The sequence below is a fragment of the Aythya fuligula genome, chromosome 9, assembly GCF_009819795.1.
Source record: "Aythya fuligula isolate bAytFul2 chromosome 9, bAytFul2.pri, whole genome shotgun sequence".
NCBI classification, from domain to species: Eukaryota; Metazoa; Chordata; class Aves; order Anseriformes; family Anatidae; genus Aythya; species Aythya fuligula.
Window position 1 is genome coordinate 14,432,149 of NC_045567.1, and position 21,291 is coordinate 14,453,439.

The 21,291-nt window shown below is 46.8% G+C and overlaps 1 protein-coding gene across 2 annotated transcripts in view; it reads left to right on the forward strand.

Moving 5' to 3' along the window:
* The first annotated feature begins 238 nt into the window (after positions 1 to 238).
* Positions 239 to 21,291, forward strand: part of FGF12 (fibroblast growth factor 12) — a 210,576-nt gene continuing 189,523 nt past the window's right edge. Inside the window, exons 1-2 of one of the 2 annotated variants that reach the window (XM_032193222.1) lie at positions 4,971 to 5,028; positions 5,164 to 5,302. In XM_032193222.1, coding sequence (XP_032049113.1) covers positions 5,290 to 5,302 — 13 coding nt within the window. In that variant the 5' untranslated portion in view covers positions 4,971 to 5,028; positions 5,164 to 5,289. Of the gene's footprint in view, positions 498 to 4,970; positions 5,029 to 5,163; positions 5,303 to 21,291 lie in introns of those variants that run through there. The other variant, XM_032193223.1, reaches the window with a different exon arrangement.

Below are 21,291 nucleotides of genomic sequence, written 5' to 3' on the forward strand. Positions count from 1 at the left end.
AGGATGGAGAAAAATCACCAGCTTCCCTGGGCTCTGAGGAGCTCAGGACGCACAGTCCCTCCCAGAAAATGGCATTTTGGAGTTGAGGTGTTTGGCTCAGATCCAGCTACCATTAAAATCAACACCAAGACTCTTGTTAATGAGTGCTAGGGTTTCTTCCAGGTGGTTATCTAATGCACTGCCTTTTTCCCAGCCTGGCAAGACAGACAAAGCTGGGGGGAGTTCTCCAGTTATGTTCTGGGGAGCTGCTTGCTGAAGGGGCTGGTGTATTCTGATATACTGGGAGCTTTGCACAAATCCTGGGGCTTCTCATCTGACCTTTCTTGTGACTTTTAATAGCCTGGTGAATCAAACATCTAGTCTATGACTTCAGTGTTTGAACAAACTGATGCAATTGTCTAAGGATGCTTATGAAGAACAGTAGCAGTAGAAAGCTGGTGGTACTCTCCCAGCCCGGTGCTGGTGCTTGGACGGACCTTCCTGTGAGCCTATAAAAGGTTGGTTACCTTCCTGATTTTCTTCCACAGTGATTTCAGACTTCAGCTGCATGTAACTGCAAAACTGCTCCCTTGTTTTGATACCTCTGTGGCTTTTAGTGCTTTCTCCTTTGCTAATATAATGCTGTCTCTGATCAATCTCAACGTTTGATCAGCAGTTTTATGTAATTAAATTGCACTTGCTGAAAGACTGTGGCATGCTTTGGTCTCTGTTTCACACACCAGCTCCTAAGGCACTTGCACTCTGCGTGAAGCCATTACTTGGGGGATGTGAGGAAGTGACCTCAGCTGGTGAGGTGGCAGCTTGTGGTGGTGTTTGTTGCTCACAATCAGAAGCCCTGTACATCACAAGGTGATGGATGGCAGCTTGTAGAACAATTTTTTGTACTTAGCAAATACTCACTTTCTTTGATAAAAGCTTCTGCTCTGTTTACTCCTCCTCTTCCCCTGCCCCACTCCTCCTTATCTCAGCAAAACCAGAGGTCCTGCTGCAGTGTCCCAACCTATTTTCTTGCAACCTGCTCTTTTGGTTTGTGCTTATCTGAGCACAGCTCATAGTCCCTGGCTGTCTTCTGAGACTGGTGTGGTAATGGAGCGGTCTTGTTTTCTGTCCTAAAGGAGTCTTCTGCTGGCTAATGATGGCAGTTAGCTAATGATGCCTATCGTTTTGGGGGAACAGATGCTACAGAAAATGGGACTTCCAGAAGCACATGGCTGAGCCCTGCTCCCCATTCCTCAAGGGGTGCACTGGTTTTGAGGTTAGGCCCATGCTGACCATGGAGGCAAGTAGCTATTCTTCCCCCTTGGTCAGAACTTGGTGCAGCTGCTTTTTGACTGCACTGTTCCTCATCTTCAAGGTTTCTGGGCAGGGCAAGTGTCTTTCTGTGACCAACAGTGGAATCTTCAGCAGGAATTTGTCTGAGCTGGATGCTGAAGCTGGCTTCTGGGCATTTGGGGAACCCGTTGAGTCATTGGCACCTGGATATTCTCCCTGGCAATCAAAACATAGGACTGAAGCAGGCTGATGGCCAACTGTGTTGTATAGTGCTCAGTACAGAAGCTGTCCCCCAGCCCTTGACTTAGTGCCTCTGTGTGTGGGTTTGCTGCCCTTTCTAGATGGTCATCACCAGAAAACGCAGTGAGCAGATGAAATCCCACCACTGGTGGTCTGCTCCTTCCTGGCGCATCTACCCTCCCGCAGAAGTACCCTGTGCAGACACAAGAGCACATGCACAGCTTCTGGCACAACCTCGTGGTTTGGCTGGTGCCTCTGTCCTCGCCAACGGAGGCTCCCTCTGGAGAAGGAGGCATGGTGCCAGGGGAGCAGATGGGCAGGAGCAGCAGCAGCTGGGACACCACGTATGATCATCACGCGGGCTTACTGTCCGCAGCAGTGTCAAAAGAGCCGCTTGGTTTGTCAGGTCTCTGCTCAGGGGAGCTCCTGAGCCAGCTGGTGCAGAGAGGGGGCAGGCAGAAGTGGCAGGCTCTGCCCCCATCAGTGGGGAAAGCAGTGGGTTCCTGGGGCCCAGAGGCAATGCTCCCAGCTGTGGAGCACCATGTAGGAGCAGCAAAGCTGAGCCCTTGCTGAGTCCATTCTTGTCTGTCCAGGCTGAGGTTTCCTCTGCCATGTAGAAGCCTCACCTCCACGCACCCCTCAAGGGTGAGTAACTCTGCCTTTCCCAACTCCCTTGCCATGACAGGAGCCAAGGACGCACCAGGACACTGTGAAGAGGGGGGTCTGCATGGGGTGGCCTGTGCTTGGACTGAGCACATTCTTATTTGTACCACAATTCCAGCCTACTCCCAAAGCTGGAGCATGAGAGGAAAACAGGTAACAAGAAAGGGAAATGCTGCTGGCAGTGCTGTGGGCTCAGCACAGGAGAGCAGTGCTCCAGAAGCTCTCCTACGTTGGCTCAAAAGGTGTGGGTGAGAAGGGGTCTGGGGTCAGCACCCCTGCCTTTCCTGAGTGGAGCTGCAGTGCTCCATTCTCCTGTGGTTTGGAGAACAACTTGTAGTGTTACTGAGATGCTGTTAATACATGTATTTTTATTCAGTGCTTGCTTACTTGGAAAGCCACGGTAGAAACAGACCTGACTTTTCTGAGAGGCTAGAGGAGGAGCAGTAATGTGATCTAACATGAGCTAGTCCAGCCTTTTTGAGACTTTAAGGCAGGATGTAGTTGGAATGTAGAGAACAGTATGGGCAGTATTATGTTCATTTCCAGTGGGAAGTAGTTTGAAAGATGATCTGTGAATGGCAGCTGGATAAAGCCACTGGATTTGTTCCCTTGGATTTGCTGCTTCTAAGTGAGGAGAGGAGCCCTCAAGGGGCTGCAACTGTTCTACATAAGAGGACTTCTCCTGTTATGCTGTTATTCAGTTTTAAGAATGTAGATCTTCAGGCTTTGTAATGGTTTCATGAACAGGAAGAGAGATTATGACATCCAAGATGTGACCCACAAAGATCTGATAAGCAGTGACTGAGCATGTGCATGGACTGGTGGGGCTGGGTGTTCTGCAACTCTGCTCCTACTGTCCTACATGTTATGTCAAAGGAGAGAAGGCTTCAGAGTTCAAAAGCAAAATAAAAACTGACAAATGTTTTGGTTTGCATCGCTCCCCAAGAATGAGTGCTCCTGAACTCCTAATTCAAGTCTGTTTATATCAAGAAGAGTTTCACGATGAAAACAAAACCTAAACAAAAGCAACCAGCCTTTGCACATGGGGAGCATTTTACTGCTCTCCTTTTCAGGACACTGGAAAAAGCTCCCCAGTTTTTCCTGCAAAGCTGAATTATTACTGGCTGTTGGCTTTCCAGGGAGCGTACAGCTTTGAGAAGTCTTGCTTCCTTGGTCCAGCACCTGATACTGCAAATGCTGCCTTAGAACAAGTTGTTGGTGACCAGCCCAGCCATACCCTACCAGTTACTTTGTCCCTTTGCCCTCACTACTTCCTGTGAAAGTTGTTCTTGGTGCCAGGAGCCTTAATGTTGTCCAAGAGCTGCCTGGCTTCCTGGCTGTATTCCTTCTCCTGTGCTGTGCAGTGGTCTCTGAACAACTTTTTCCTTCATCTCAGTCCCTTTTCCCACCATGTGGTTCAGTCTGGCGGTCAAACTGGATTCACACAAATGTACAAAGCTACTACAAGTCTGCTCCTCCAGCGTTGGCTGGCTGGTTTTAGTTTGTGGGAGGAGTTATTGAGCACTCCAGTGTGTATCTGATTACACACTGGAACATTGATAAGGAATAATAGGCTTTGAAAGGAAAGACCCATCCCCTCGTTGCTTCTTGGAGAGCATGCAGGTTGACCCCTTGAAGTATAGTCTGGTCAGTTTGGCATCTGTAGTGGGTAAAAACAGCAATGGGGAAGTAGAAAGTCCAACAGTAAATAAACTTACAACACAGTAGAAATTTTGATTTGACTTTCTAATCAAATTAAGGTAATTGTGCTTTGTCAGTTCTCTGTAATGTATTTGGACTCAATGCTCACCTACAATGCCTGAATATTGAGTCCTGGAATAGATAGAGATGTTGTTCTTCTCAATGGGTTATGGTAGCTTGGGATGAGGTGCTTGAGAAAGCCTCTGGGCCCACTGTATCAGGCCAGTATCAGGCTGTCGGTGAGAAGGTGAACACAACCACCAGTTTGTATAAGGAAACAGCAGGACAGAGGGATTCTTGTTCCTTGATTTATGAACATACGTGGTACAGCCATCCATCCTCTATGTGCAGCTCCCAGCATACAAAAGGGATGCTCCGAGATGCTTGGTCAGTGACACAGCTCATGAAATGAAGCCCAGAAATGGATTTTACTATCCCTGTTCAGGTAGAAAAGTGTGGGGGGAGGAAATTGAGAATAACAGAGGAGTATTTCCAGGTTTGGAGAAACTTCCTTGTAGGGACAAACTTGAGGTGCACAACCTGCCATCTACATAGAGGTGACTTGATATTGATATGAATGTTTTATCGGTGTTAGTGGAGGGCTGCTTGCTAGTAAGAGAAAGGAGAACAAAATCCAGTGGTGGATGCAAAAACTCCAATCTGTAAGGTGGATGTTTTATGAATCAGCATAATTAATCTCCCCAATCCATACCCAGGGAAGGCCTTAACCTGAGGCTGGGCTTCCCCGGGAACCTCAATATCCATGGGTGCTGTGGGCTCGGCTTGGTTTCTCCTTTTGGGGGGCGAGCAGGGCTCTATCCCCCACCTGAGCGGGGCACTTTACGGGGTCCCCCTCCCCACCTGCGCGAACTAAACCAACACCGTTCCCGGGGCTGCTGCTTCCCAACCCCACCGGCCGTGCGGGGAAGGGGCCGGCCGGGAATTGGGGGCGCATCCCCCGGCGGCGGGGGGCTCTCCCCGGTCCCCCTCCACTCCCCCGGGCGCTGCCGCGGTGCGGGCGGCGGAGGCGGGCGGCGGGCGGGGCGCGCATGCGGGCGGCCCCCGGCAGCGCGGCGGGCGGCGGAGCCTCTCGCCCCCGCAGCGGCAGCGCCAGCACCGCTCCGCCACGGACAGCGCCCGCCCGGCGCCCAGGTAACGCGCAGCGCCCCGCAGCCCGGCCTCCCGGCCTTCCTCTTTCTCCTCCTCCTCCTCCTCATCATCATCTTCCCTCCCCTCCACCTCCACCTCCTCCTCCTCCTCCTCCTCCCGCTGCTTGCTTGCTTGCAGCTCCCAGGCTGTGACGGCGCCGTCGTCCCCACCGCGGAGCAGGCTCCGGGCTGCGGGGTGAGGAAGGGAGAGCGGCCACCGGAGACTGCCCCCCATCCCCGGGACGCTTCGCAGCAGGGCTCCGAGATGGAAGGCAAAGGTGGGTGCTGGGGAAGGGGAGGGCGGTGGGGAGAGGAGAGCACCGCAGGGGCCGGGCTCCGGGCGCGGAGCGGGGCTGGGAGCTGCCGGGAGCCGTGCCGAGCCGTGCCACTGCAGCAGCGCTGGGCAAGGGGGCCCGGGGAAGGCGCCGTGTCCCCCCCCCCCCCGAGGGGTGTCGGTGCCTGCCGAGGTGGGGCGGCACGGCGAAGGGCGCCTTTTGCTCTCGGTTTCTTTGCGCGGAGGGCGAGCCAGCTGGTAGTTGGCGATTTGTTTTCTTAATGCCGGGGATTTGCATAATAAACAGGAGGTCTGTCCCGTGTTTCGTGCTCGGGCAGCGGCGGGGATGTTTTTAAGAGATGAAGAGCGTTTCGTAATTAGGATGGTTTTCAAAAATACCCCAGGTTTTTTTTTTTTCTTTTTTTTTTTTTTTTTTTGGAGATGGGAAGAGTGGGGCTATAGAGCTCTGCCCTCATTACGCTGCATATTTAACACATCAGAACATCCTGATAGATCGGAAGAAATGCACCGAGTCCTGTGCTATTGAACTGTCCACCTTAGGAAGAGGGAATCGTTAAATATCGCCTGCCGAGCTTCGTGTTTGCGTGCAGAGACATGGATCCAACCCAGGCGTATATGCCCCACATGAAAGGATGTATATTTTCTGCACGTAGCTATGTAGTCCTGCACGTTTATTTACCTACCTACCTCTACAATTGCATCAGACATCACATGTTCAACTGGTATGTGAACTCAAAATCTGTAAATGTTAATTGCCGATGAAATATTGATGGTAAGTCAGTCCACGCAGTGACAAGGCCAGCTGCCATTCCCACCTAACCCTAGCTGCCCGCCCTCCTCTATAACTCAACTCCGGTAGCTGCTTAATTGATAGATATCAAGGCAGCGGGGGAATATGGGCTATATTAATTCAAGGAAAATGATGGTAGACTTGTATAACACAATAGTACATACCTTCCAGGGAGCTGAGCAAGCTATATTTAAACCTCAGGTTTATTTTTGTAACTATCTTGTCAATCAGGGCTATAGTTCTCCTGTGTGGGAATATCTGATTATATGCTGATTAAGGAAAGCTATTTCAATCATATGGAGGCAGCATGTCCTACAAAGTACAGTTTCTTGTGGGCAGTAATCAATGGAATTAGTAGGGCTTAAGGACAGGTGAGTTTTTTTTATTTTAAATGAACCAGCAAAGACTTGATTTAGATCAAAAGCTCATAGCAGCCTAGTCTTGATTTCTTTTTTGGCTGCCGACACTCTTTTCACAGTTAACCTGAGATGGGACACCTTTAGCTTTTTGTGTGTCCTGCTGGTACATGCCTTGATGCGAAGCGAGTGGACTGTGACTTCAAAATAGCACGTTATGTGCCCTGTTGTGCATGCACATGCAGGGAAAAAGCTCTCTGGAACTTCTGATAGAGCTCACACAACCAGAGGAGTTGTGCAGGGGACAGAAAGGTAACATCTGCAATGAAATCCAAGGAAAAGGATCCAGCTAGCTGGTGGCGAAAGCAGCACCTGGTAGAGAGCCACCAGATTCCCATCTTGTGCAAACAGATCTGTTATGATGCAGTTGTTGCCTGAGCTGGGAACAAGCAGCTGGGCAAGGCAGCCTTTCAGGCTGCTGGTACTGGTGTTGATTGGTTCCAAAACAGGCTCCATGGTGCTCTGCTCCTGGGCTTTTGGCTTTGGTGGAAGGGCTGCTGGTGGGAGACAATGCCAAGAGTCATCCTGTTATGGTTTTTAAAACATCTCAGCAGTTTGCACTTACTAGAGGTTTTCTGTGTTGGGGTAGAGGCGGGCAACATCCTCTGTGGGTTTGATTTATCTAGGCAGAGAAAAGGGCTCTTCAGAGCAACCCTGGCAGAAATCATGCCACCAGAATGGGACAGGTCCAAAGCAGAGATGGCTTTAAAGGAAGTATGCCAGCAACTTTGGCATCTCAATGGAAAAATGAGAAGGCAGATAGCTTGGTTGTGATAGGGGTCCAGTTGTACTGACACCGGAGTAATTCTTGAAACTCCCTTCATGGCAGAGCAGCACAGGAAGGCCTGTGGTGCGCAGATCTAAGGGGCTGAAGTTGTGTTCTTGCGTAGTGAGGCTCAATGCAGGCTGCCTCCCTGGAGGGAAGGTACAAGCCAGCCCAGCCCCTTCACATCCTGAGCTTTTGTGACTGACCCTGGATGGACCTGCAACTGCATTGCCTTACTAGGGACTTGTTTACATTTCATGTACATTACTAAGCAAGCCTCTGCATTGCAAGTCTTGTTAGGACGCTGCTGCTTGTGTGTTCTCTGATATGGCCTTTCTCTGGAGTCATCTCATGCTTTTAAATGTTTTCTCCTGCAGCCCTCTCCTACCCTATCAGCCCTCCCCACTGCAAGTCTTAGAACATCCAAATTCAGTTTTGTGCAGGTACTGGCGAAGAGCATGCTCTACATTAAGCAATAGGAAGTCTGTTAAAACCAACACCTCCCTTCTGGGCCCTGAATTCAGCTGTGCCGAGTGATTTTTGTAGATGTTCCCACCTGGGATTTGCGATCCCAGGACAACTTGGCTGCCTGGATGTGGCTGGTGCTGAAGCTTTGCAAAAAAAAAAAAAAAAAAAAAAAAAGACCTCAGTAAAAAGGGGGCTGGAGGCTCATCTCTGGAGCTGCTCAGAGTTGCTGGAGCTGATTGTAGTGTTTGGGAATGAGGGGAGATGGATGCACCCTGGGGTTTGTGCAGTGGGGGCAGGACTAAGGACTTTGCAGTCTCTTGGGCTGTTGCAGTAAGAGTGCAAGCAAGGGGGTCCTGGCGTGGGCCGTAGAGGGAGGTGTTGGAGCAGCCTGTGCCTCTGTCTAACAGTCAAACCCAGAGACAAACGTTTTGACCTCCCCCAGTGTCCAGAAAGATAAATAATTGTTGCCCTCTATGAATCTGCAATGCTACCAACACATCCGAGTGGCCTGGAAGTAACGCTTGGCCTCGTCTAACTTAGAGCTTCTATTAACGTGCTCGGTTCTGCTCATTGAGTCCCCAAACCTTGTCCAGCAGAGAGGAGCTTAAAGGAGTTGTAGCTGCTCCTGAAGCTCCGTAGGTGATGGGGGAGGGAGGACGCTGTGGGTTAGCGCTGTGTTTGTGCATCTGCTACCTGATCCCTGTTCCCTGAATCTCGCCGCTACAGCAGTTCCTGCGGGCTGCAGCAGTAAGCGATACCGCTCGCGGCATCCCGGGAGCTGGGCTTTGCCAAAGCTAACAATAGTTAATGTGGAGGTTAAAGAATACTTGGTCCCTTGCCAGGTTCTTCAGTCAGTCAGAAAGATGCGTAGCAGGGAGGGGAATGTCACACAGAGCTGTTCGGACTCGGAGGCTGGGGAAGAAATCAGCCAAACAAGAGTTGAGCTGCATGGCCCTGGGCTTCGGGACAGAGCGGGGGTGGACTGCAGGAGCCTTGCTGCAGGGAGCGCTCCCTTCATCCAAAGCTGCTTCATCTGAAGCTCCTCTACCCTTTTCTCTAGTGCTGAAGATATAAGGAAATCCCTTTCTTGCAGCAAGGGAGAGAAGTCAACCCTTGGACCTTGTCTGAGGTGGGGATGGGGACTCTTGCGTGCCACACAGGGAGCAGGGGCACACTGCCCTCCTTCTGCCAGGGCCCAGCCAGCTTTTGGTGCTCTCCTCTCCTGTGGAGAGTTCTGCAGGGCAGGCTGCTGGCAGCACTGGATGTGTGCTGGTGGCTGGGAAGAGTAGAAAGACTCATTCTTGTCAGCTGTGTGGCTGGTCTGCAGGGACAGCAAAGACTGCTGACTCCCCCCTGGCATCTGGGTGTGCTCCTGTCAGTCTTCTGAGATGTGGTCCCACCCTGTTGGTTGTGGTGTCAGGTTGGAGATGTATCCTTGGTGCAATAGGTCTTCTTTTCCTCAGGAAGAGCAGCCTCCTGCCCAGAAGGTTGGGTGGTAGGAGACAGGATCTGGCCTTACAGCTCTCTTCTGCTGGAGAGTCCCAGAGCAGCAGGGCTTTGAGGTTTCTGCAGAGGACATCTCTGCAGAGTGACTGTCCCAATCAGGTGCTGTCTAAGTCATGTTTTCTTTCTAGCTACAAAGACTAGGAAAAAGCTTTTTGCTTTTGCAGGGAAGCCACAATGTTGCTGTTCACAGATATGTAATGTTTAGGCTTTTAAATGAGGTTTGTAAAATACTAGTAAGGTCTGGTTTACCCAAGGGCATGGAATTGCCCTTTCTGGGACTGGCAAAGAGTTGAGGTCTCTGCATCCTGCTCTTCTGCAGATAAGTGAATGGGCAGGGTGGTTTGATCGATCTACACCCCCTGAAGCCTCCTTAGCCAGCATCGTGGGCCAGCTTTCTCTGCGCAGCTATCTGCGTCCTGTGCCCCAAAAGGACAGCGTTGTCACCTTGAAGAATTTGTGATCAAAACTTAACAGAGCCGGTGAGCGTCAGGACTGCAGACAGGCTTTGTGGACAAGGGGAGAGAGAGGGCAGCGAGTGAGAACAGGCGGTTCTGGAGATTGCTGTGTGCTCTTCCCACCTTCGTGGCTTTCTTCTGGGGATCAAAGAAAAGATCTTGGTGAGCCCAGCAGTAGCTTGTGGCCTGGAGCTGTTCGGGGTGCTGACATCAAATGTACTTTATCATGGAAATTGTACTACATCATCTGGAGGTGTCCTGGTTATCGTGGGCCTGCAGCACGTACTTCAACACAAATGTTTGTAAATAGGTTGTAAGGTGGGTGGCTTTGGTGGAGACTGGGGTCATATCTGTTGTCTCGGTTTATTCTGTGCAACAGAATAAACCAAGCAGTGGTGCAGTTGCTTTTGTTATGAAACTGTTCCTTTCTTAGGGAACACCTGAACCTCCATCAGGCTGGTCAGAAGCTTCCCCACGTGGCTCCCTTTCCATTAGGAAAGGTGCTGTGTACACGCTCTGCCTTTCACAGTGACGTGCTGTGTGGTGCAGGATGTGTTACTGATGCCAACGCTTTTCAAACCACCTGCTTGAAGTTTGACACGGGGAAGCGTGTTAAGGGATGGGGATAAATGGCCTGATGTATTTTATCCACCCCCCTGTCCCAGGCTGTGCTTTTGCACAGGGGAACCAGCTTTGTGTGTAGCAGGGGAGCACCTTGGTTGCCTGATCTTAACACCCACATTTGGAGAGAGAGGTACTCGTGTCTCTGAGGCTGGGTTTCCACCTCAGCTGGAGTGGGGTGCTGTGAAGGTTTTGTTCCTCTGCCTCACTCTGTACACGCTGGAAGATGCTGGAGGAGTGTAAGGTGCTAAGCCACAACTGCATGTATGCTGTTCTCTAATGGATTTTAGAGAGCAAGTGAAATAAATGTCTGTTCCTTTCACAGGCATTAGAAATCACATTAAATGCAATGCAAATATTGCCATGTCCTGGGAGAGCTCCATGATGGCAAGAGCTCGCATTGCTCTGTGGGACTGGCAAATGTTTTAGTGAGCAAACCTTGCCTATGTGCTGCCACCTAGAAGAGCTGATAACTGGGTCTGTAGTGCCTTTACTAACCATCCGCAGGGAGCTGCTGAAACCCTTTGGGAAGGCCTGGGCAGCTTCTGGATGAGAGGATGGTCGGAGCCCAGCTGATGCTGGGGGCAGTGGGGATGGTACCCCAGAAAGCAGCCATGCTCCAACGCACCTGATAGTGAGGAAGAAGTGGCTGTGCTCCTGTTCCTTCATATCTGCAGCCTGCCGTGTTACCAAAACAAAGTGGAAAGAGGACCCTAGAAATAGGCTTAAATATTATAAAATTGGGAGGAGGACTTAGTCATCTGGCTATTATTAAAATACCTAAGAAGCAGACAGATTCCTCCACCCCACTTCCCTGAGTTACGTGGGAGCTGTGGAAGTTGCATTTAGCTTGAATGAAATGCTGGAGTACTTTAATTTTTATTTTTTTTTTTAATGCATGAAGTTGTTCTGATACCATTTACACGTGCAGTGGCTGGAAGCCTAATCTGTGGATACTTTGAGTACTGACCTGCATGCAACTGTTTCATTCTTAGTTCATTTAGAGTCCTGAAAAAAAAAAGAAAAAAAAAAACTTCTTAAAAGCCTTTTTTCAAAAGGCTTAGCTTACTGCAAGATTTTTCTTATCTGCTCTTATCTTTCCCTCTCTATCTACTCAGCTGTTCAAATCCTGTTTGAATTGCATTCATTTCTAATATGCCATAAAATTTGATATGCAAAATCTAGTTATTTAGGAGAATTGCAGAAACTATTTTAGTCTGTGTCTTTTGACCTGTAAATGAGATAACATGATTAATTTTTACATGCAAAGTTTGGTGTTTACTAGCATGGTAAAAGGCAAACTGACAACGAAAAATATTCCTGATGGGTGTAATAATTAATGCTTTCACTCAAAGTATAAAGATTTTAATAATGCTGTTATGCTAAGATGACTGAAGAAAGCATTTACTATTTTTCTGTCAGTGATAAACAGATGTTTCCTTTTTTTATTAGCTCCTATATTCCTCCTTGCTTTTTCTAAGTGTTCTTTGTACTCAATAAGAGTAGAAATCATTGAGCTAATTCATTGAGTTTCTGCTCCTGGGTACCAGGTTTGGATGAAACTTCTGATTTGATATTTATGCGGTATACACACTGAAAGCTCCAGCTTTTTCTTGAGATTAAATTAAACTCTTTACAGTGTCGTCATGTTTCAGAAGAGATCTTGTGGCTTGAGATGATGGCTGTTTGCTCAATAGCGTGGAGGCCTGGGAGCAATACTGCAGTGTCTTGTGTATGTATCAGGATGTGTACTTCCAGAAGTAAGGCATTTTGTTCATTATTTTTAATAGCATGTGCAAAACAAATCAGGAAAGTATGGAATAGTATTTCTAACCTGGAAATCTGTTTCTCTTAAGCCATGCAGCTTTTTTCATCCCTTTGTTGAAACGTGATACAGATGGACTTTATTTGCCATCAGCCTTGAATAGGTAAGGTTAGTTCGTTGAGAATGGTTGCTTGGGGGATTTATGAAGAAAAGTCAGAAGTGCTGAATGATTTATTGGCATAATGAGGGAAAGTCCTTGCTTCTCAGTCACTAAGAATATATTATTAATGCAAAAACACTTTCAATGAATTTAACAGTATCTGTAAAGAGGCTGACAAGCAAGAAGGCTTCATCAGGAAGAATGAAGCATTTCTGGTTATTAAGTTTCTTACGCCATGCATGCTCCAGTGTGAAGTACCATTGCTGATTTTCTTTTTCTCCAAGTTCAGCAAGTCAAGGGTTATTGGTAGGATGGTTGCGCTCAAGACCCGTGATAATCCTTCCTCAGGCATACATTAAACTAGAGACCTTCTTGAGGTCTCTTCCAGCTGATGCTGATTTCTGACATGATCCTTCTGAGGAGTTTGAACCTCAACTCTGGTTCTGAATTCATCGTCCACTCAGCTACTTATCCATATCCTCGTTTCATAGCAGAGTGTTTATCACTGCCTGGACATTGAAGATCTGTCTCCAGGCATTGCAGCTGCAACTTGGCTGTGATCTATACACTGGGGGGAAAATTACAGGTGGATATGTCAAATCTTACATGAAATTCAGCAGGAGAATAATCTTCTGCCTTGAAGGACAGCCCTCAAAACTTCCTTCTTTACTGATGGGCAGTCCTGAATGTGTATTTTGGGAGAGAGCTTCAGCGGGTGTGAAACTTGCCTGACCTTCAGTTAGGAACATGTCACAGCTGTGGCTTTAGAATGCCAAGAAACAAACACAAAACAGCAAATATTGCAAATGGCCAGAATTACTCAGTTTCATCCCAGGTAATCTTTGAGGCTCAGTTTGGTTTTCTGAAGCTTTGCCTAGAAAAAGGCATGTGATATGAACTTATTCTTGAGAACCCTTGCTATAATGCAGAAGCGTGCCCTTTGTTGCTGCTTTAGAGTAGTCTCGTGTTCAGTTTCCTAAACTTTAGTGGTTCCAATACACTGTAAACTAGAGAAAAGTAGCAAACATATCAACAAAACCACCAAAAAAGGGCAGAATCCAGCACCTTCTAGTGTATGGAGGGGGGAAAAAACTTATGTAAAAGTTATGTAAAAGAAAACTTGATTTCCTAATTTGATACTAACAAGCCATGCAGTGTAACTGGGTTGACAGCGGAATAAGCTTCCTCAGCAAGACCTGCTTTCTGTAACACTTTGAGCATATTTGATCTCTTTTGAAGGCTGAAGCTGAGCTTTTCAGATATCTTCTGGCCTTCAATTCGTATTTCCTTTTATTATCAACCAGTGAGCCTGGTGTTCTGACATTGTCTATTAACCAATGCCATACATTCCCAAATAATTGCACTGACAAAGTCAGCTGTTAATTTTTAAACTTTTTCTTCCCATCAGTGTCTCCCGGTGGAGAAATTGCATACTGTAAATCGTAGCCATTTTGTTGCCATATGAGAAGTGAGGGAGAAATCAGTGGAGAAGTTTTAAAAATTACTGTCCTGAGTCTTTTCCAGTCAAGCTTTTAAATAAAGCCCATGTGGAGCTACCTGGAGCTTGCGCTTGGAGAAGTGAATGAGCAATTTGGTCAGTAGGCAAAGGCCAGGTCTCTGCTGCCTTACCTAACTGAGAAGACAATGGAGCTAATTGCATGATTATGGGCTGGAAGACATAGTTAAATGACTTGAGCCCTTAATTATTAACTAATTAGGTAGGTTTGGAGGAAACTTTTTTTCGTAGTGTTTCAAGGGAATGTTAAAATACAAAGCAGCTGATTTACTTCTGATTTCCTTCCTGCTGCTTTGAGGGCAAATAGTTTGCCTTATTTGTTGAAATCATATTGCTTTGAGGATTTTGTTAGCAACTGCTATTAAAATCACTATGTGCTGTCTTCAAAAGTCAGAATATTCACCCCATCTTAGAAATGACTATGAAGTACGCCTATAACAAGTGGCTATGTGCTGAGACACCTCTCTCCCATGCTTCTGAACACAGCACCAGGTATCCAGATCTACCTGCCAATTTCACTTACATGATTCATCTCTCAGTAACACGAGTTTGAGGCTTTCCTACCTAAACTGTATTTATGGTGTGTTTTCCCGAAAATAAAATAAAATGCAGCATCCAGTAATAGCAAGACTTGTACCAAAAACAGCTAAGATTAAACTTTCCACCCCCTTTGATTAAAAGGTTCCCAGAAATAGTGAGGACAGGCCTGACATACTGCAGCAATGCAAGAATGCAGCCGTGGGAAGTATGCAAGGACAGAACAGACTGTTTAAAAACCTAATTGTTATTTATAGTAAGAAAATACTGATTTTGGTAAAGTTGCCCCTTCTGTGCACACTCTGAGGATGGTGATAGCAGAATGAAGTGCAGAATTTAGCCTCGTGTTGTACTGCCTGTGAAATGGGGAGCAGGGAACTGGGGCTGAAGCTGAGCTTTGCATGCCCAAGGGTCTTCTAGTCCATGTAATGCTTTGAGCTGTGCAAGTCAAACGGTGGCAATTTTTAGATTGATGGGCTGTTACAGCTGTACTTCTATACATATACAACCATACAGGGTTCCCCTTTTATTTAAAGGTTTTCAGGAATAATCTGGAAGGGTCTGGCTGAATCCCAGCACTGTTAAAGCTGGCATCACCACCACTGAAACAAGTTTATGCTCACCTGGACATTGGGTTTATACTCCAGTAACCTTAAATGCAAGGCTTGTGTTGGGCTGCTTTACTGCTCTTCCTGAAGTCATTGTTATTACCCAGAAGCTGCACAGCTGTTTAGTCATCCAGGGCAAACAGCACGTTCTTAGTGCAGCTTTCCATCTGAACCTGAAAGTGGTTGTGGTGGGCTGTAGGCTTGGAGAAGGTCGAAAGGAACGCCCCCCCTACCCCCTCCCCCCTCAAAAATATCACATTTTTCCAGCCTGCAGAAAACCCTCTGCTATTACTGATGGATCCTGCCTTGGACCCTATCAGTGTGTGCCAGTGCCTGAGGTGGTACGAACAAAACAGCTGGTTTTCAGCCAGACACTTTCACTGGTAAGGAGGTACCATGGTAACTCTTGCTGATCTCGTGCAGGCACTGTGGATTTCATGCATTGCTTTTAAGGCCTTTCCAGGTAGAGGTACATATGGATTGTAAAGCACTATAATTAGTTTCAGTTATTTCCATAATCAGCCTTGTAGCTCTTCTATCCATTGAAGTACAGGTGTTACGTTGTTGGGAGAAACAGTTGCTTCCAGCTATCCATTTAAGCTACCTTTTGTAAAAGTAAACAGCGGTGTTTGGGAAAGTAGGGTCATGCAGGAAATCCTGTATTTTCGTTTTCAAGTGTCTTTCAGTCCCAAATACCATGCTTTAGTTTGAATGTGTTTTGAAATTGCTTTATTAAGAAAAGGACAAGGCCCACTTCAAACAGAACAAACAAATGTTTCACTTAAAATTTAAATATTTTTTTCCCTGTACAATTCCCCAGGACAGTTCAAAAGAAGTGGTTATGAGATTTTAAGTATTATAATTGACTATATCAGGTATTTCCATGCATACCTCAGCTACAAATGTTCTGCCAGCACTCTGTCAGTGGTTACTGGCTCAAACGCTTATCGAGGCCCCGTGAAACTGGTTAGCTCCATGAAGATGGCTGCTCTGGCCTTACCTGGATGGATTATTTTGTAGCTTTATGAAGAAGTATCACTCAAAACAGATCACTGTCTTGATCTGCGAGCCACATGCCTTTTGCCCCCATGTCCCGGAATAGCCCCAGTTGGCACCAGTAGCTATGAGCTCTGTGTATAGACCCCAGTGGTGCTGCGGGGTCCCAGAACCAGTGACCACGGTGGCTATCAGCCAGTTGCTGCTGAACGTCACGAGTCTAAGGAATTGCAGCTTGTGCATCTCCTAGAGGAAAAATGCAATCAAATTGTCTCTAATTATGCCCCCAGATGATGACAGAGCAATACAGAAATAGAAGAGTATGGACAGTGAACTCAGTTCTTGCTGTAAGACAAACCTGGATGGGTCTGGTGTCGGACAGTTCATTTTGCTGAAAGACACGTTGGGCTGCCCGCTCTGTTCCTGGAGGGGCTGGTTGCAACTGCACAAGGCAATAAATCAGTTGCTGCTCCTCCAGGAAAAAAGCCCCTTGGCTCTCAGCTCAGCCCCTGCTGGCAAAAAAGTGTGGAGATTGGGAGCCAGGCTTCCACCCAGCTGTGCCAAGTCCTGGACACCAGCTTGTAAATCACCTGGGTTCAGCCCCTGATGTCAGTGCTCTGCAGGAGGGAGAAAGGCCACTAAACCATTGGTTTACAGAAGTTTTTGTGTGTGGGGACAGAATGCATGGTGTGTCAGTCTGGGTTTGTAATAAATGGGATGTCGGTGCCTGGGCAGTACTGTTTGGGCATGCTTTAGGGCATGTCTTCAGTACCTATGCAGAACTTTATATTAGGAAGCTAGTGTGGTTTTTAGCACTTTACCCTGCTGATCTGAGACCTCACTTGGGTGGGATGTGCCATTGGGCACTGGTTGGATCCAGATCCTGATGTGGTGGTGTTGGCCAGAGGGCTTGGGGGCTTTGGAAAGGGGATTTGGGGCTGGTATGGGAGTAGAAGGTATGAAGCAGTAGGACTCCAGGCTTGAATCCTCCCTCTGAATTTTCATGTTATATTGACATCACTTTTAAACCCTGTCTGGTTTGCTGCTGGATAGTACAGAGATCACTGGGGTAACAGCATGGTCTGGGAGTACAAATGGCTGTATCCATACTGGGCTGGTCCTCAGGAGAGTGGAAGTTCATTAGATTCAGGGGTCGGCTGATGCTTGCACCTGATAATGAGAGTGATGAGATGTCCAAAAGCAAATTGCCTGATGTGGTGAAGGCAGGAAAGTGGCGGGGGTGGATGTACACAAGTGGAGCTGTTTGGGAGTATGAGCAGACTGCTGGAAGCTGGGACTGAGATCTTGTTTTCTGCTGGTTGTCCTAAAGGTTTGGAGGTGTTTCACCACTAGAACATGCTTCTGCCTGGGCTGCTGGTGCTGTCAGCTCCTCCCTCTTGTTCTGACTTCATGGCTCAGCAATGCCCTGAGACAGCCGAGGTTACAGGATGCATCCCACACCAGCTGCTCTGAAGGCTAGCAGTTAGGGTAGCAGTTCTCTGTTCTGTGGATATGGGTCTGTTTTTCAGCAGTTCAGCAATGAATAGAGGAGTGGTGTTTAATAACAGAAGGTAAAAGCATAGTGTCAGGCCCGGGGATATACAGGACATACACACTTGTGCTGCAGCATCCTAAATGGTGGTCAAAGATTGTAGAAGGATCAGAGCCCCCCTGACCTGCTTGGTAGGACAGGCAAGGATGACAGGAAACCTCTGTTCTGTTATCTATTCAAGGTGATTGTTGTAACATGTTTTGTTCTCATTTTTTCCTCTGAGTTGTTGTCATGCCTGTACCTTGAAGGCAGGCAGGTTGTGGTAATGTCTCTCCTGTGCCTCAGATAAAGCACTGATCTTGCCCTTAGTAAAGATGGTGTTGCAGAAGGCACTGGAAAAAAAACTTCAGGTCTAGAACTGCTTCTTTAACAGTGGGCTGTAACCCAAAGACAGACATCCTTATGGAAATAAAGATGAACAGACCTAAGTAGTGGTCCAAGTAATTCTCATGTTTTTGTTATAATTGCTAATCAGCTGGCACGTCGTAACATCTTTCTCCTCCTATGCTGTCAACTCCAATAACTGCTTTACAATCTTATATTTATTGTGGTGGCAGAAGTTGGGGATTCCATAACTATGGCTGATTTGCCACAAGACCAGGTTGGATGGATGTTACCTTGAACAGTAAATGAAATTGTATGTGTGATCTAATGCCAGCATGCGTTACTGCCCGCTTCATGTCTTACACTGAATGGTGTGATATTTCTATGAGCTCTAATTGCAAGACTGTTCCACTTGCGTTTGCATCGTTTTGCAGGATACAACAGACTTCTGTCTGAAAGATAATCCCGGTTTTCCTTCTGATAAGGCCTGCTTCATACGCACTTTCTGGTGGAAACTAAATCCTTCAGTATAAGAGAGATTTTGCTTCTGTAATACACTTCATATTTTAAAATACAAGAGCATATTTATAGAGCTACAAAAATGTTATTAATCTTGCATATAATCTGTTGCTTAATTTTAAAATGTACAAATGTTGTATAGAATTATTACAGTAACCTTGTTTTATGAAGTTTAAAAGTGTAGTTAGCTTGAAGTAATAATCTGTAAAGTTTCCATGCACAGTAAATCTCACTCTTCATGCAGGAAAAGATCTTCAAAGACAAATATTTGCAGTAATGGAAAAGGCAACATGGAGGAATAGTGTCAAAGAACATTATTCTTTATATAATTGTTTCTATTCTTTTCCTTACGGATCTTCACTCAAGGTGAATGCCTAGGGATGTGTGTGAATGCGTGCTTCAGCTGTCTGGTCCCGATCACCTTTTTATGATGGAAGGGATTGGGAACTTTGACAGAATTTAGAAGAGTTTGAGATCTCAGGTAGTAGCTTGCTTGGTTTTGTTGGTGCCAGATGCATTTGGGACTGCTCCAGGGAGATCAGCAAGTCTGTCTCATTGGACCCTGCCAGGGGCACGCCACTTGGGTCTTGGTTTCATCCTGTGCAGAAGGAGTGAGAACTACTGCTGAACCAGAGCGTGACAAGTTTTGCTTCTCAAAGATGTGTTCTGCATGTCCCATAGGCAAAAAGGGGACTCAGTGGCTCTAGTCCCAGTCTTTTTTCTCTGTCTGGAAGCAGGAGATGCTTTTGTAATATCTGACCTTGATCCAACCTTTCTCAGCAGCTGCTGCTGAACTCAGGGTGAAGGTACCTATATGCTGCTGGCTTCTGGGTAGCTGTGCATGTGGGAGGGTGTTGTGACAGCGTGGGACTGGTGGCATTTCGCTCCCTAGTTAGAGATACTCATGGAAAAGCTTGCATTCACCATTGAAGAAGCCCAAGTCAATAAGCATCTGTATGAGTGAGTGCTTATTTGGTCCCTGTCACTATTTCTTTCCCTATTTGTACATTTGTATTTACATCGCTGGTACTTAAACACACCCATAGTGCTGTAAAGTTGATATTGCCTGTTCAAATAATGCAGCCATTTCACTTTCTCTGAAATTGTTCCATGTTGTTCTTTTGCAATGCCCAGCCAGGAGCCATCAGTGTCAGCTCCTTGTGGTGACAGAAAGCTTTTGGAGTAACGAGGCTCATCTTGTGTACAGCAAGGGACCCAGCAGCCAGTTAGAAACATAAGGCTACTTAAAGCCAAGGCCTTTCAAACCTGGTTTGGACTTGAGTGACTTTCAGAATATCCATCTTCCGGGAATTTTGTGTTCCAACATCTTTTTTGCCGAGACAAAAAGAACGTGGAAAATTCATGGGACATAAAAGAATCAGTTCAGCAGCATTGAATTATTTTGTTTTGATGTGTCTGTTCAAAATGAGCTCAACATCTAAAGCATGTTCAGGTGATGTATGATAATATCAAAGTTATTTTTTGCCAAAAGAACCGAAATGCTTCACTTTCATCGACATCAGTATTTTCTCATAGTGACGTATGGTTTCAGGAGCTGAGTCTGGCAGCTGGGCTCCCCTCTTTCCTCCCATCAAGCCGGTCCAGCAGATGAAAAACTCCAGCACTTCATAACCTGCAGCATTAGGTTGGGTATCGGTGCCACAAACCAGAAGCCCTGAGCATTGCTGGTGTTACAGAGGGAAATGAGGCACTGGGCAGGAGCAGCTTGCTAAAGGTCACCTGCCAAAGTGAAAGGATGAGTTCTAACAACTTGCAATGAAACACCTTCTCAGGTGTTACATGAGGAAATTCATATGCTTAATGAAAGGCAGACTGCATTGCTTTGTGGAATTTGTAATTCTCCAGGGATTTTCCCTCAGAGCAGAGGCATGAGACACATTTTTTCCTTGAAGCAGTGTGCTAGTAGGGGAAGGCAGCTGGATTTATTGAAGATCTTTTTCAAATATTTTGGGTCAGTTCAACATGGCAGAGTGCTCTTAGTGACCCCATGTCGGATACCTCACTGCAGTTACCCTGGTGAGACTGTCTCAGTGTTGAAAATGCAGATTTTTAGAATTTTTCCCCATTATGCAGGGAAAAAAAAAACACGAAACAATTCTCAGTGGTGGTAATGAAGGAAGCCTGGGGGTTTGAGGAAGCATCTGTGGACCTGGTTCACAAGGAGATGATTTCTCTCAGAGTACTATGTTGTTGCCCTCCTTTGGCATAGAGAAACAGTGAGAAGGTCAGCTTAGAGCAGCAGTAAGTGACGCAGTATTTATGCCCACTTCCAGTGCTTATTACTCCTGGGGTTTGAGGAGCTTTGAGGAAATTAAATGCTTTTCACTATTGACCCAGGTATGTAAATATCCTAGTGTATGTATAGACAGATATTAGAGGTATCAGTTCTCATCTTACATGAAGATTTTTTGCAGAGTTAAGAGAAAGCTGGGTCTCGCAGGTGTATGCTTCCTTCCTCCACCTGCCAGCACCCTATTTGTCCTCAGAGAATACTATGGTCCTAATAAATAGGTACTGTGGTCCTAATAAATAGGAGCTGAATGCCCTGCTGCAGGGCTGTTGGCTGCCTCGTGCCATCAGCCTGCCTGAAGGAGTACCACTGACACAGAAGAGGAGTGTGCTGAGGACAGTGCTGTCCTTGTTTGGGGTGGCGAGGGACTGGAGTTGTGTTCTGAGGCATAACCAAACCTTCAAAGCCAGCCTTTGAATTCCAACTTCAAAAAAAGTTACTGGCAGGAAAACCAGGGAGTCCAGAGGAACAGTTGCATAACTCACTCAAATGTGTATTTTTCCTAGAGGTGGTTGTGAGCTGTGCAGTGGTTTAGAGGTGTGTGCCTGGATGGGTTTTTCATGTTATAGGAGCTAGGGTACCAAGCAGTTACTAGAAATGGAAGCGTGCAGAAGTATTTCAGTGTAAGTGACATCACTACATCACTGTTTGTAATAGGAAAA